Below are 15976 nucleotides of genomic sequence, written 5' to 3' on the forward strand. Positions count from 1 at the left end.
TTACGTCGAAAACTTACGAAACGACGTCGAACTTGCGAATCTACGCTACCGACAACGGAGCGTGCAGAGCGTGTAAAGACAGTTGTTTAACAATTTACCTTTTTTTTTTTTTTTTTTTTAGGAACAAAGAAGAACGCTCGTTTAATAATTACGTTAAAACGAAAGAGAATATAAATCATAAATTATTGGAAAGAAAATTTATAAAGAACAAGAAGAATTAGAATTAACACCTTCGATATCGTTCCAGAGAAATGGAATAACAAACTTGTGCAACTTAACGCAATTCAAAATAACTATATATTCTTTCTTCTTGATCGACGAGAGAGGAGGTTCCCACTATTTATCACTCTAACCATTTATCAAACCGCGAGCATACTTGATATTACTTTGGAGAAACTTTCTCGAATAATCCTGGACGACAGGTGGAGGACACGATCGGGAATTTAAACGCGAGTAAACCGATGCTCGATTAAACCCCGAGGGATGAAGTCGAGGGATGAAAAATGATAAATTTCTGGTTAAGAAGAGCGGTGACCGCGATTCCGCCATTGTACATTTTCGACACACCTCCTTGAGATTTCGTTCTCGTTATTCGAGCTTGGAGAGAGGGGAGAGAGGAGAGGGGGGAGTAACGGCGGACTTTCACGATATCGGGAACGGGTGTTCGTTCGTTTACCCACCAGGATGCGGTGCATCGTCGAATGGCTGGAATTGGAACATCGCCTTGAAACCCTGGCCCGGCCACTCGGAATTAGCGACGAACTCGACGTACAGGTCCGACCCTGTGCTGAGCACTTCCACTTCCGCTCCTTGGTTGCACAGCATAGCTATTGTGGCCGCCCCTGAATCCGTACCGTCGTGCACTCTGATTAAATCCGCTCTATTCAGGCAACTGTAACAGGATACCTTTCGTTAACGACAACTTATAGGTATGTTTCCCTCTACGCCGCGGAATAAGCGAACCGGAAGTTGAGAGATTCCTATCCTCAACCGAACCACGATGCCTGTCTTACGCCTGATACGCGATGAGTTTCTCATATATCTCGAACAATTCGAGATCGTCGTGTCTTGAGCGAATTTTCTTTAGGATAAAGTAATTGTTTCTATCTTTTTTTCTTTTCTTTTAAATTGATCGAAATTTCTTCTTTATCTGCAATATATATATATATAAATTCATTTTTTGAGAGACTTTGAGAGACCTATGAAAATAACTTTTCAGTTCAGGGGGAATAGCAGGTTTTTAATTTCGAGATACGGTTTCACTGGTTCTATCGTTCACCATTTTTTTTAAATTCCATTTTTTTTTTTTTTTATAAAGTAAAATAAAACCCGCTATGATCAAATTACGTTTTAACTCGTTACTTTTATTAAGAAATAAACGTAATAAATCGAAGTTTCTCGGCAACGTAAAAAAAAAAAAAAAAAAAAAAAAATAAAGAAAAAAAAACAACCGTGCAGAAATGTATAGGTCAATAAAGTTGGAAGTATCGGGCAACGGAAGGATCGTTAACCCTTTGTGACCTGAATTTTCCTCGTCAAAAATGAAAGAAACCTTCTTTCGTATTTACAGTTTTTATTGCTTGAATTCTTGAAATCTTAACAAAAAACACGAGAGAAAATTTAAAAATATTCTATAATAAGAAAAACAAAATAAACCAAGAAGAAGAAGAAGAAGAAGAAGAAGAAGAAGAAGAATACATAATAAAAAATCTTATCAAAGTTTTCGAATCCGTAAACCTTACCTAATAAATACTCGTGTAACGAACAGTTAAGTGTTCTCCCTTGCTCCTTGAGAATTGAAACGCTCACAAGAAAAAAAAAAGAAAAAAAAGAGAAAGAAAAAGAATCCTCTTAATTTATCGCGGTGTCGGCACGCAACTTAGGGAAGAAACTCCATAGTCGATTCCTCTCCATGAAATACTCGCGGTACTCTTCGTTCCTCAAGGTCTGCCTCTCGGCGGAGGTGAGATAATTTACCTTCGAGTTGACTCGCCTCGTTGCAAGATTTCGCGAGAAAGAAGGAAAGAAAGAGAGAAAAAAAGAAGGGAAAAAAAAGATAGCTGAGCCGAGCGAGCAACGGTGGGCCAAATGGTGGCGCGGACCACGCGACGGAGAGAGGGGGACGGAGTCGAGAGTTTTTTATACATATAGGGGAAGAGAGGAGTTAAAGAGCGAAACTGCGAGAACACGATGACAAAGCGGTCGTAACGCTGCGCTGGCGTAGGCAGCTGGAGAAACGTGACGGAAACTAGGAAGGAGAAAGAAATAGGAGGGAGGGAGAGAGAGAGAGAGAGAGTTCCATCAATAGTCGACGATTCGACCTTTATAGGTACACGCGAGCTACTTTGTCTAATCGAATGGAAGAGAATTACAGCTCGGTCGGTAATCGAGTTGGATCCTCGAAGCGGATTCGATCGATTTTAAGGGGTTGATCGATGATGGCCGAGGCATGACCTTACTATTACATGCACGGGTTAAGCAATTACACTTGGGAAGAAGGATTGTCGTTCGAGGAACCGTTAGATCGAAGAACGTTCCAAATTCTCCCTTTTTATCTACTGAGTTAAGGTTAAATAAATACGAATGTAATGCGACAGGAGAAGTGAAAAAGTTTTTTCGCGGATGGTATTGATTGTCATCGGTTTTGCTTCTTTTTTTTTTTTTTTTTTTTTTTTTTTTTTTTTCTTTTCTTTTCTTTTCCGGAGAGAAGTAATTCTTCAGACACGGGTAAAATTTCATCCAACTTGTTGTACACGTACAGCGGATAAGATCTCATTAAGAAGATCTTGGAAAGTGAGCCAAGGACAAATGGATAAATTTCGCCAACGGTGCTCTCTTGTTTAAAGCGATGTATCGAGAAAAGAAAGTTTATCTTTCTCTTGCTTGCGATTATATAATAATTTGATGAAACAATTTAAGGTTTTTGGATGAAACGATGATAATAATAATTGCAATATCGATTTATCAATCAGTGGAATCGAGAAAGTTTACGAGGATTTTTGAGGATTGATCCATTATCCTGCACGATGTCAAAGAGATTTTCCAAGTCTATTAGACATACTCCATTTAGAATCTACGTTGTAGATGGTTGTCGTTCAGAGCTTACGCTGCATTATGTTAATTTATGTTAATCGAATAAAATGTCAACAGATCTGAGGTTTCAAAATTCAAAGTGTTGTTTTAATCTTTGTTGCGTAACTTTAATCTTAATTACAATGTCGAAAATTTTCTCCATGTTAACAAGTATCAAATTTAAACGAATCCTCTCGTTTTGATTATTTTAACGAGGAGGAGGAAGATTAAAAAGAGGAAGATTTTCGTTATTGAAAATCTATTTATTTATTCATCCTTAAATAATAACCGCATTAAATAACGATTGATACCGAAAATTCTTCCTAAAAATCGAATATAAAAGATACGTTTTTCCAAAGGGACTATTCTATCTAGATAAAATATTATTTCTTAATAAATTCTTCCATCTTCCAAGGTTTCGAAACGGATTCAAATAAATACATACATTGACGAAAACTGGTACGAAGATTCCAGAGTTTTTTATTTACGTTGATAATATTCAACGATGGCGCACAATCTTGGTATATATATATATATATATATATATATACACACACACACAGCAAGGAAATGCGGGCATTCTTAGTGACCGGGTATCTCTAACGCCATCAGCCGCGTTAAAATTGCACGGATGCCTACTTTTTTTACCGTGTATGGATCGAGGCTCGCATGGAAGGAGGCGGAAATTTTCGAGAAAGGGAAGGCAAGCTCTAAATTAAGAAAATGATGAGGACGATCGTAATGACGAGGTCGGGAAAGGAAAAGGAAAAAGGAGACGAGAAAAAGGGGGGGAAAAAAAGAAAAAAGAAAGAAAAGATGAGACTGCTCTGATTTATTCCCATCGATCCATTTGTATCTCCGAAAAACGAAAACGAAATGTGTAACGTCAATAAAAGACGCGATATCTCCCATGTGTATTTTTCACGTTCAGATATTATGGGTGGTATCAAGTGGTTGACGGAGAAGGAGCCTCCTAATATCCATCAGCTCCATTCCAGGATAATATCCGAGTGCGTCTGACAGTGCGGCTTAACGCTTGATATATCGAAACATTTCTCGAGGATCTTCCACGCTTTTACCGATTTTTATCCCGCGAAAAAAAAAAAAGAAAAAAGATAAACTAAAAAAGAAAAATTATCGAGATCAATTAATATCTGGAATGTAACCAGCGTTTCCCCGTTTCGTTAAGTCGTCCATTTTGTTAAAGGTTTGAATTGTTCGACTTTAAACGACGTTAAACAAATCGTTTCTCTCCAACTTTTTAACATCTGACGCAAGATGTTTCGAAACTTTTGATTACACGGATAGTTGGTTAATAATCGCCACGTCGATTTTTATTCTCTCGAAAGGAAGGGATGATAGGAGAATGCGTTGCGAGGATGAAAGGATATAAGAATTTAAACTATTATCGAAGGGAAATATAGGCGTTGTTTAGTAAAAACAAGCGAAAAACACGGGGAGAAAGAAAACACAATCGTGCAATTTGCCAATTGGTTCGATACAGGTGATATTAAAATTGCGTGAAAACTGGACTTTGCGCGCGGGGAAAGCAAATAATGCAGTTGTTCCGGTAGAAAAACGGGGAGGGGGGGGGGGAGGTTAATCGATTCAACGAGAGCCGAAATCAATTATCCTTTGTTGGCCAATGTTTATTCTGAGCATTTATATGAAACCTCGTAAACGCGGGAGTATTAGGACTGTCGCGAAACATTATGGAGAAAATATGCGCCTCGTCGCGAGCTAATATTTGAGAGTCACAAATTTCCTCCTCCTCTTGCGGCGGTAATTACACGGTTTTTGTAAGCTGCAGCTTGAATCGATATGTTTCAACGCGTTCGCCGATATAAGCGAAAAAAAGAGGCGAAACGCGTTCGCATAAAACGCGTTGTCGAACGCGTTTTTTACGGCGAGTGAACTTGCCGAGAAGGGGAGGAAAGAATTCGAAAACAATTTATCTCTTCGTCGCGGAATATATTCCTATAGGGGATAAAATCCAGTCCAGAAGTGAATTTTAATAATTGCAGTTTTTAAAATTTATCGCGACACAACGCGATAAAAGTTTGTAATTCCGTGGAAATTATGGGAATTTTCTATCTTTTCTACCGTTTAAAACGTGGAATGAATCAGGCGCATCCGGATTGGAAGAAAGTTTCGGAATGGCAGATGGACAGGAAAAGTTAAAAGCTTTTCGCGCAGATCGCCATCAATCGGGCACTTGTTGCGACTTACGAACCCTGGCGGTCGAACGGAGAACTAGACAGTGAATATATAAACTCGTAATATTCATGGGTGTGAATGACTTTCTTTAACTTTCTCCAACTAGATATGTACGCCTATCTATTTTATTAAATGTACAAGCGAGTAAATATATATTATATATATGTATTATATATATATTATTATATTAGAAAGATATACAAATGTATTCCAAGAAAAAATTTACTAGATATATATATATTTTCTTATCGTTATGAAATAACGCTTCTTTACCAGGGCTATATAAAGAAAAGTATGATTGGAATGGAAGGATTCAAAAAGTTCAGAGGTCAATGACAAAATGAAATTAAGGTGGCTCAATACTGAATTAGGGCGAAATTCGAGGATTTATCAAGGATTAACTCCTGCACGGTACAGCTGCAAGTCTGCCGAGCACCTCTCGTTTCCCAAGTCGAATCCCCACCACCATCGCCATTTCCAGCTCTAAGTCTTCGGAGCAGAGAGGAAGTTTATGTGGGTTAAGTAGAATCATGGTCCGTGCCACGCTCAAAGGATTTAGGAGTAAGGTGTAGTCGGTGCTACAGGATTTAAAAAAAAGAAAAAGAAAAAAAAAAGAAAAGAGGAGAAGAATGTTCCCGCTTGAAGAGCCGTTCCGTTGCTTTCCGTTGCTTCAATTGCCTATTGTGGCAAGGTTAATAACGAGTAATGGTTCAAGCATCGTGTTTAAAAATTCTTTACGTCTCTTTTTTTCTTGTTTTTTTTTTTTTCACCGCTACTTTTAAATCCCCTTAGGAAAGAAATAGGGCGTCGATGAACGTTGGATGGATTTCTTTTTTTTTTTTCTTTTTTTTGTTCAACCGTTCGATCGTTCTTTTCTATCGGCTCGCAACGTCACGCGATCGTGATGCATTAAAATTAATGAACAATGAAAATTTTAAAATCATTTTCTCCCGCGAGAATTCGCAATAAGCTTCTTTGGAAGAATGATGGGCTCGATATTATCGATCGATAAAGATGTAATGTTGCGGGCTGTTGCATTCACGTTAGACGCCACGTTTCTGCAACAAAGCACATCTCTCTGATGCGGATTTACACGACGAATTATTTCGTAGTCCCTCAATTCGATATGCAAATACGGGGAGAGGGAAAATCTGCTTATCGAGGGAGAAAAAACGGGATACGATTGAACACGTTTCTTTACCTCTCAATTTCAATTATTCGAAATGTTCATCGATTTTTTTTTTTTTTTTTTATTATTATAATTACTTCTTCTTCATAAAACAAATTTTCTCATCGATCCTCGACTTCCCCCCCTCCTTCCTCTCTCCAGATAAGATTCTACTTAAGAATCGAAATAGTAATTCAAAAACTATCGACAATCGATCACGAACAAGGCGAGTCCTCTATCTTAATATTAATAAAAATATTTCCTCTATCTTTCAATCCTATAGAACGTAACGAAACACGTAATGAAAACGCTTCTATTTGAACTATTCAAAGATTAGCCTTCCATTTCTCGAAAAGAAGAAGAGAGGAAAGAATAATTGAGTGGAGTTGTACTTCGTAACGCCTGATCCGCGACGATGCGCGTATCGTGATGTATCGTGCGAAAAAAACTTTACTTTCTACCGTTACCTTGTTCATATCCTATTAAAGTTTGAACAAACGATCGAACGAAGGCGAGGGGAGGAGAAGGAGGAGGAGAAAAAAATTTTACTAAAATAATACTATCCAAGGGAAGTTTATCGGGCGCACGCAAATCTCTTCATTGCGTGTTTAATCCGTCCAGAGTTCCCCTCCCTCCTTTACGAAGTTTGACATACCATCGAGCTACGAGCGGAATACAATGTTGCCAAACTTTTAAATAGAAAAGTTTGGGCGGAACGTTGGCCGATTCTTGCGCCTCGGCCGTTATCGCGCCTCGTTAACTCGTAAACGTTAATAACCGACAGGCGTCGTAACTCACAATTAGCTGCGCGTGGTGGAAGCATTGTAGAGTAGAGGGGAGACGCACGGGAGCGTGGCTCTCTCTCGTGGGCAGGCGTTTTTTAAAATTTATCAGATTTTTAACCGAGCGGCAACGCGGAACGGAATGTTTTTCGGTGAATATTATTATTATTATTATTACAGTTCGCGTTAAATTAATAAAATCGTCGAGGTTAGAGATAATCTGTCGCGTTTCTTTTTCCATCTTTCAACCTTTGAATTACGGAATTACGGCTCGATCGAGAATTCGTATCGCGTGGCATAACAAAGCGGGAATCAAGCGTGTAAAATCCGGATTATTGGAAATGTGATTTCACGGTTTTGGGGGAAAGTAAAGTTTTGACATTCGACCTGTAATAATTTCGTAAACGTTCATCGAATTATTCGCGAAAAATTGAAATATCCATATTTGTTCGAAAATTGATCGTCGTTGAACTTTTGTAATTTATACTTTTTTCGAAGAGAAAAAAAAAAAAGATCGAAAATGAATAACCTATCGCGTGGACAGGATTTCTTCTTTTCTTCAAAAAATTTTTTAACGATCGAATCACGAGCAAAGAACAAGTAAGTTCTATACTGATTCGATCCAGAAATTTTCATTTTTCGAAACATCGATGAATTAATTTCAAAGAAATTGCGTAATACGAGGATCGATTTTCCGTACAATTCGTGTGTTAAACGTGTCTTTCGACGATCGCATTTACACAGTTCAGTTTTCTCTCGTGGTTATGAATCATCGATGCTCGAGTAGATACAGCAAGGGTTAACAGTTAACGCGACTTCGACTCGCACTTGACCAATTCACGACTTTAATCCTCTCTCTCTCTCTCTCTCTCTCTCTCTCTCTCTCTCTCTCTTTCTCCGCCATGTCCGTAGTTCCTTCCTCTTCTTACTTGTCGTCCCTTTCCCTTTCCATTTACACATCTTCGAAACTTCGAAACCCCAAAAGCGATTTTCTTTGTCCAATAACACGCGGCAAAGTTGCTCGTACGATTCCGACGGCCATTCTCGCTTTTACAAACCCTGTTCAAACTATTATCGAAGGAAAATTCACGATGGCGGATATGTGGATAGAGATGACACGATTCGTTTTTTAGTTTAATTTGGAGAGCATTGGTTTGTTAATTAATTATTCGAAAATAAAGAATAAATAAATTCGTGATACGATTTGTGTTAGAGAAAAATATTGTTTTGTCAGGTTTTGAAAAATATCTGTGGATATCAATATCCACGAAGATTGATGAAACGAAGAGGTTAAATGTTGAAAAAATGTTTATGAAACCGGAAATATCGTTACAAATGTACACTACTTTCGAATGTATAAAATAAATAACATTTATAGTTTTTAAATTTCAATAGATATTTTGATGCAGATATTATTATTTGCCTTCCTGTGTTTAATTTTTATATTTTCGGACGAATTTTTTTTTTTTTCTTGGTGTAGAGAGATTCAAGGTATAACTTCGGGTCGGGAACAAAAAAATCATGATTTATATGAGAAAGTTAAATAAAACATAATGAAATACGTGGAAACAAAATTATGAGTCGAAATTTTACATTCATAAAATTAGTATTATTAAATTCTATGCCTTACTATTTGGTTTGCCAACTACGCAAGCGTTGCACGTTTCTGAAATTTCAAATTGAATTCGCACTGCGTTTCGCCATCGCGAATAATCTCAGTTGTAATCGAGTTACTTGACTCGTTTATCGAAGGAATAATAACGCGACGATATTAAATGTAATTGGTTTTTTTCTTTTTTTTTTTTTTTTTTTTTTTTTTTTTTTTTTTTTTTTTTTTTTTTTTGTTAAAATATATTATCGGATCTATATCGAAAATGAACGAATGTATAAAAAGTCTGAAATATAATAAATATAAGAAAGCCTTACCTCAAGTCTCCCTTTTGTAAAGAAATTTCTTCGAAAAATAAACGTATCCTCTCCTTTAACCTGTAATCAAATCAAAACGTTTCTCTCAAGCAAACATTTTTTTAAATGGATCGAATTCGATAATTTAATTAAACGAGGGATTAGGAGGGGCAAAAATTCTAGGGGGAGAATGTACAGAGTTGATAAATAAAACCGAGTTTTGAGATTGATAAATGAAAAGAAAATAACGAGAGATAATGAAATTTTCGCGTAAAATGAAATGTTGGAGAAAAACTTTCTTTCTTCTGAAAGAAACAAATAATTGCTTTTGGAAACCTGTATCCGACAAACTTAATAGAATATAATCGAATTAAAGGAAAAGGGTCTGAGGGGCCAGAAGGGGGAGGGAGGGATCCCAGAAGAAATCTAATTATTTTCTACCACTGTTGAAAACAGAAAAATTGCACTTGTAAAACTTTTACTTCGCCGAGATTGATTTCAAAACATTTAAAAAAAAAAAATGAAAATATTCAAAGTCTATTCTTTTTTCTCGAAAAATCGATAGAAAACTTTGAAAACTTTTAAACTACCAAGTTCTTCGACGAAAATTTAAATTCCAATAATAATTACCGTTATTAAAAAAAAAAGTCCTTTATTCCATTTTTCTAATCTTCAACAACGAAGCCTTATTCTTCGCGCCGGTTTAACCAATTGGAAAACAAAATTTCAAGCGTTCGTATCTTCTTTCTCGAGCGAGGCAATCGGCGAGTGTCGCACATCTGTCGACGTCTGTCTTCAACCATAGCCGCGAAGTCATATTTCATATAGATCCGCGTTCAAGAATATTCAGCCGTCTCCAATGTTTCTGACACTTCTTTTCATCCTGTCCACCCTTTACAGAAAATAACCGCGACACAACCGTGGTGTAAACTTTCAGGCACGAAACGCAACGAGGAGCGAAGATGACAAACGAGAAAAGTTACGGCAGCCGGAAAATTTGCGAGACAAAGCGTAATAGAGATACGTTTCAACTAAATATCATTTTGCGAGAGGAATCGTAATCTTTCCGTCATCTCTCGAATTCAAAATAATTATTTTTCACAGTTTCGAGAGAATGTTCACTTTTCTATTCTATTAAGGTGTTCCATAAAGTATTTCTGTCATTAAAAATCATTCTCTCCGTGATAAACGATTCCAATCCGTAAGCGAAATAAAGAGAGATGAATTTGTGTGTATTCGTTTCATATAAAAAAAAAAAAAGAAAGAAAGAAATTTATGAAAAACCTTATAATATAATTAAATAATTTCGGGAATGTCGAGAATATTTAACGTAATTAGATACGAATGAAGAGATTGTTACAAGTTGTTGTGACAAATTAAAACAGAAATAAAAGAAAGAATAACAAAATTGAGACTGATCATCTTTGAAATAATATAGGACAGTCATTTGTATTTTGAATCCGCCGTGAGATTTAGAATCCGCTGTACGATCGAGTTTATCGCCGAATTTATCGCCGCTCCTGAAGTACACTTAAGCGCATACGTGATACATATCCACGTTAACTGCCCGTGGACACTTATTTTCCTTGTCGCTTTACGCGATTTTAAAAGAGGTGTTGCAGAGAGCGTTCCATACGCGTTGGAATTTTGTGAGTGACGCGATTTCGGAGGGGGGAGAAAGATGTCTCTGCGGTGCCCGTTTCTCGAGGCGCATGCGCAAAGAAAGAATCGTGACGCGAAAATAAATTCGCACGATCATCGCACGACGCGTACGATTTTCCAACGAACGATTAACGATTTGGACCAACTTTTCTTTAATCTTTGAGCCCTTGAATTAATAATAATAAGAATAACAACAATGATAATACAACGAGGCTAGATTAATCAATCAGTGGACGAAGCGTCGATAGAGGATACGTTCGGATCAGGTGTTAATTAACTGGCATCTCGATTACAGATAGGAACGGTTAGGTAAATGCGCGGGGGCATTAGATATATGGCGGGAGTGGAGATTGGCCTCAAGATGCATTATATGTGGATTATGTCGGGATCAGTTTGCAGCAAGCTCGATAGTGGGTCAGAGTAGTTACCTTGCCCGGAAGAGGTACGAGCACCGGATGTTCTTTGGGTAGGAGGACGGGTACCGTGGCGAGTAGAAGCGGCCGTATTGCCGTTTTGATTGCGAGCTGACAAACTCGAGGTCGCACATCGTGCCGGGAATCAACACGCCGTCCGTCTCGAACAGTCCTGCAAACAGAAATGGCGCGATCATCTCTCTTTTTTTTTTTTTTTTTTTGAAACAAAATCCATTCACTGTTCTCGTCAGAGTTGATTAAGGGTATATACTTGATCAAGGGAACGGAATTTTCGCGAAGAAGAGATTCTTTCGTTAATTTTTATCGATAGAAACGAAAAGTCGTGCGCGAAAAAATTAAATGGAAGTGAAGAAATGGTTAAAATTTTTTTTCATTTTAAATTTCGTTTCCACGAGGAAATCAAATTCATCCCGCGTATCCGGACAATTTTTTGATTAAATTTTTTTGTACAAATTTAATTTTACATTTATCTTTCTTTTTTTTTTTTCCATATAACTTTCTACCCATTGTTCACCGATGCATTCGATCAATAATTATCAGTCAAGTTTCGCACGAATGGTACGAATTTTTAAACCTTAAATTTATTTATTTTCGAGCTAAAAAAAAAAAAAAAAAGAAAAAGAAGCTTCAATTATACGTCTACCTTATTCTTCTTCCGTCGACAACGAGTAATTTCCAAATATGCGGATAATTTTGTCACCGTGCGATCGTGACGGGAAATTCGCCACGCGTTCCAAACTTTCGCTCGGCAAATCTCGCACGGATTTTCACACGGGGTGGTACATCAGAAATTTCGGCCTTGCCGAAACTCTAGCAGAACCCGTTCGAAACTCGTTTCGACCGAGACTTTCCAATTTCAACGCATTCCCAATTAGGAATGTTTCCATTTCTGATATCGGGATCTGTATTCGATCCCGATGTTCGAAGCCAGAAATTTCGTGTAACCGGATAGAACAACCGTTCCAATTTAATTAATATTGGGATAGGATATGGCGGATTGAAATCGTTCGAGTGTTGGTTGATCTTGTCAAAATTCTTGGCCAGATATTTCTTTCAAATTTTTACGAGCGAGAACAAGGATCCTTTCTCGAATCTCACAAAGGACACAAGATTGCTGGATCGTTTCTTTTTTTTTTTTTTTTTTTTGCAACGAGAGATTTTTCATTTTTACTGGGAAAAGTAAAATCACGAAACCACCAGTCCAGTTGTCCCTCTTAGAGTGCAAACACGGTCGGCCGAGTCGCTATAAGTCGCGAGAAATACTCTTTCCGACTTTATATACGGAATAGCATCGTAAAAAAAAAAAAAAAAATTCTCCAATTATTTTCCAGCTTTTATATTAATATTCGAATATTCAGCGAGCGAGAAGTATATAATGCTCGGTGCTATGCTTCCTCAGAATCTTATAATCTCTTCTTTGTTCCCCGTGGAACAAAGAAGAGGGGCGGGCAGGTTTTAAAAAGTCATCGAGAAAACGGATCGACTTAATTAAGGAACAAAGGAAAAAAGAAAGAAAGAGAGAAAGAACGAAAGAAAGGAAAAAGAAAATATTCCTCTTCGACATTGCTCCAACTTATTTATCATCATCGATTTCACCTGCAGATATATCTCCTATGCTATCCATTCAGCAGCTATATTCCTGTGCTGTGTGTATAATCTCGTCACAATAAGGAAAGGGAAGAGAACAAGATGCTCGTGGCTGCTTATGCCACGGCTCCCTATTACACGACAGACCGCAACTACTTACTTATCTTGACAAATGACGATTATCTGTTGTAGGGACAGTTGAGCGACGTAATCGTGGCCCAACGTAATGACACGTCAACACCTGTAAGTGGTATTACACGATGCGCGCTAGATCTAGAGCAAATGAAAGTTGGAATTACGATCTTATCGAGAGGGAAATAAATTGAGACATTGGGATTTTTTCCACGTAAAATATTCGACCCATCTTTCCCCTCAATCCTTTAAATATTATATAGGTAACAGGTGCACACACCGATGCTCGAAATGATCGACAGCATCCTACGAGAAAAGTTGATAAAGCTTTGGAATATGCATAAATCCTGTTGGAAAAACATTTTAATTGATTGAAATTATCTCGATCGAAATTTCTAAAAATTATCCGAAAAATTATACTTCGTATCGAATATTCGGAAGAATGGATTCTAAGATTTTCCGTCGATTTATCGTACGACGAATTAATTGGTAACATCGTTACGGATATTATTCTTGGCCCGAATACTATCCATCAGAATTTCCAAAGTTGATATAACAGGATTCACGGGACGGGAGAAGTTATATACACTAACAATTAGTCGGGGTAAGGAAAGTTGTCAACCCCCCTCTTCGGTGGAATATTTATGAGTGTACTTGGGTAGGAGGTAAATTGAGCGAAGCATAGCAGTTGTTTACCAACGAAAGGATAAATGACGCGATGGAATGTTTAGATTCTTGCGTAAAAAGTATTTCTTTTAAATTTGTTACATCGTGGATCCGATGGCACACAATTGAAAATCATCAGTTGGAATGTGTGGAATCAATTGTGTATGGATAATTTAAATTAAAGATTCCGATATATAGGACGAAAACCGATGGTACAGCCTTAAATTCTTATCGCTAAAATTAGAAATGCCTGTTATTAAAAATTCTGAAAGGACTTGGAAAGTTGCAGTCTCGCAGTTAAATGACACGACACGATTAAGTGCTCTGTATGCATATTCATGCAGTTGAACATTACCATACGGTGGGTCGAAAGGGCGAGAAAAAGAGAATCCGTGAAACACTTCTTTCGCCAAAGAAAGTGAAAACTCGTTAGCAGGCTGTGTGCGCGGGACAAAGGCGTACATTGGAACGCTTATTTAGAAAAAAAGAGAAAAAAGAAAAGAAAGAAAGAAAATAAACGCGTAATCTTTTCAATATAATATAATCTCTTCAATATAATGTAATCTCGATGTATGCGCACAAATATTTTTTTGTTTCGATTCTTTTAACGAGAAAATTTCAATTTTTTTTTTTTCTTTTTAAATTTAAGCGATTCGAGACAAAACGAGACAAGAAATGTCTATTCTTGCGAGTACAAAGGAACAGGGACAAAAATAGATTATCGTGTATCGTTTTATACGAAGTTGTACAACTTCCGACAACATCGGTGTACTAGCTTCGTCATAATAATATAATTTAATAAAGCCATCTTAAGATAAATGAGTTATACCGACAAAACAAACGAAAACTGAATTGTGCGCATATTCAGTTGATAAAACTAATTAACAAGGTAACTACGCCTTCGTGAAATTGGCTTTATTTTAATTAAAATCCATATCTATTATTAAATTTTGAGAAATACGATATTTTTTTTTATGACAAATAATATATCATTATACGCTTCGTCACTTTGCTCACAATTGTGGAAAAGAAATTGCAAATTTTTCTCATCAAAATCTACTTCGGAAGATAATGGAAACCATGCCATTGAAGTGACTTTTCGATTCGATTCTGATCGTCTCGATCCGTTACTGAAAAGGATTCAAAGTTTTACTCCTTATGGAGATTATGAACCGCGAACCTACCCTATTTCCTCGCGTCTTCCATTGTGTCTAGAATTTGGTAAAGGTTAGCGAGAATGCGAGCGAGAGGCGACAAGGAAGAAACTGGTAAACGACGAAAAATTATTTTTCCTTTGCACGACGATATCTCGAGAACCGAGAGTCGTATCGAGATAAACGAAAAAGTATTTCAAAGAAGAAAGTTCCACGCTTCCAATGATTGTTCACTCGTCGATAAAAATTCATTATCTTGAGAGTTACAGCGGTTCAAAGTTTTTCTAATTTTAATCCGGTTTAATTCTCCCAAGTCTCGCGCTAGATCCTGCCAATCGACAAGAGCTTGTTCAGACGCAATAAAGAAGCGTAGTATGAAATAATAGAGCGAAAAACAAACGTTCGAAAAACAAAGTTGAGCACCGTGAATTTTATTTGGCAATATCGTTAAAGAGCGGTTAAACGCGCAGTTATTATTCGCGCGCGCTAATATTCTACGTTTTCGCAGGCATGTGCATGCTTTTTCTAACGACTACACAGGTCGGAACCCGACACCGTGAAATTTTCAACCGATGAAAATTTCAGTTATCGCATACCCATTCCCAGGCTTTGATGCCCACCACCCCTCTCCTCCCTAACCCTTGAAATTCTAGTTAACTTGTGTGACGGCGACTGTGAACAACCATTTGGGAAACTGTATCGACAAAGCGCTTACTGTTCGTGCGGTTAGTTGCCGGATAAGAATTTCAACTACTTTTTAATTTATAATTTTTCGTTCCAATTCGTTTCGATATTGAGAACGAAGCGGATGAAGAAAGGAAATAATTCAAATTCTTGCTTATGCGATAATGATTAACTCGTCTCTTATGCTTTAAGAACAGAGATTACTCGAAAGAGAAGATTTTTATTTTTGGACTAGTAATCTTTAATACCGAACCTCATTAAACTTTTATACGTAAGAAGCAATTTTCGTAGTTTTTAAGCTACGATATAAATATTGGTCACGATATACCAGCATTCAACGTTTCGATGCTGTTTTGTACGCGTCCTTCCACGTACATTTTAATAAAGCCTCTTACGAAAGCTTCTCATAAATCGGCTTTAAGACATCGTGTACAGCTTTATGCAGGGGGAAACTCTTGATTAAAATTTTCAACATAATTTTACGCTACGTGTAGGAATCTATGAACGCGCGTT

General features: G+C 37.2%; 1 protein-coding gene across 1 annotated transcript in view; it reads right to left on the minus strand.

Annotated features, from left to right (window-relative positions):
* LOC122712893 (suppressor of lurcher protein 1) overlaps positions 1-15976 on the minus strand; it is a 253862-nt gene that overhangs the window by 199034 nt on the left and 38852 nt on the right. The window contains exons 2-4 of the mRNA XM_043932894.1: positions 11235-11391; positions 9166-9225; positions 681-892 (exon numbers count right to left, since the gene is read on the minus strand). Coding sequence (XP_043788829.1) covers positions 681-892; positions 9166-9225; positions 11235-11353 — 391 coding nt within the window. The 5' untranslated portion in view covers positions 11354-11391. The remainder of the gene's footprint in view (positions 1-680; positions 893-9165; positions 9226-11234; positions 11392-15976) is intronic.

Source organism: Apis laboriosa, unplaced genomic scaffold (genome assembly GCF_014066325.1).
Source record: "Apis laboriosa isolate Shangri-la unplaced genomic scaffold, ASM1406632v1 scaffold21_cov150, whole genome shotgun sequence".
Taxonomy (NCBI): Eukaryota; Metazoa; Arthropoda; class Insecta; order Hymenoptera; family Apidae; genus Apis; species Apis laboriosa.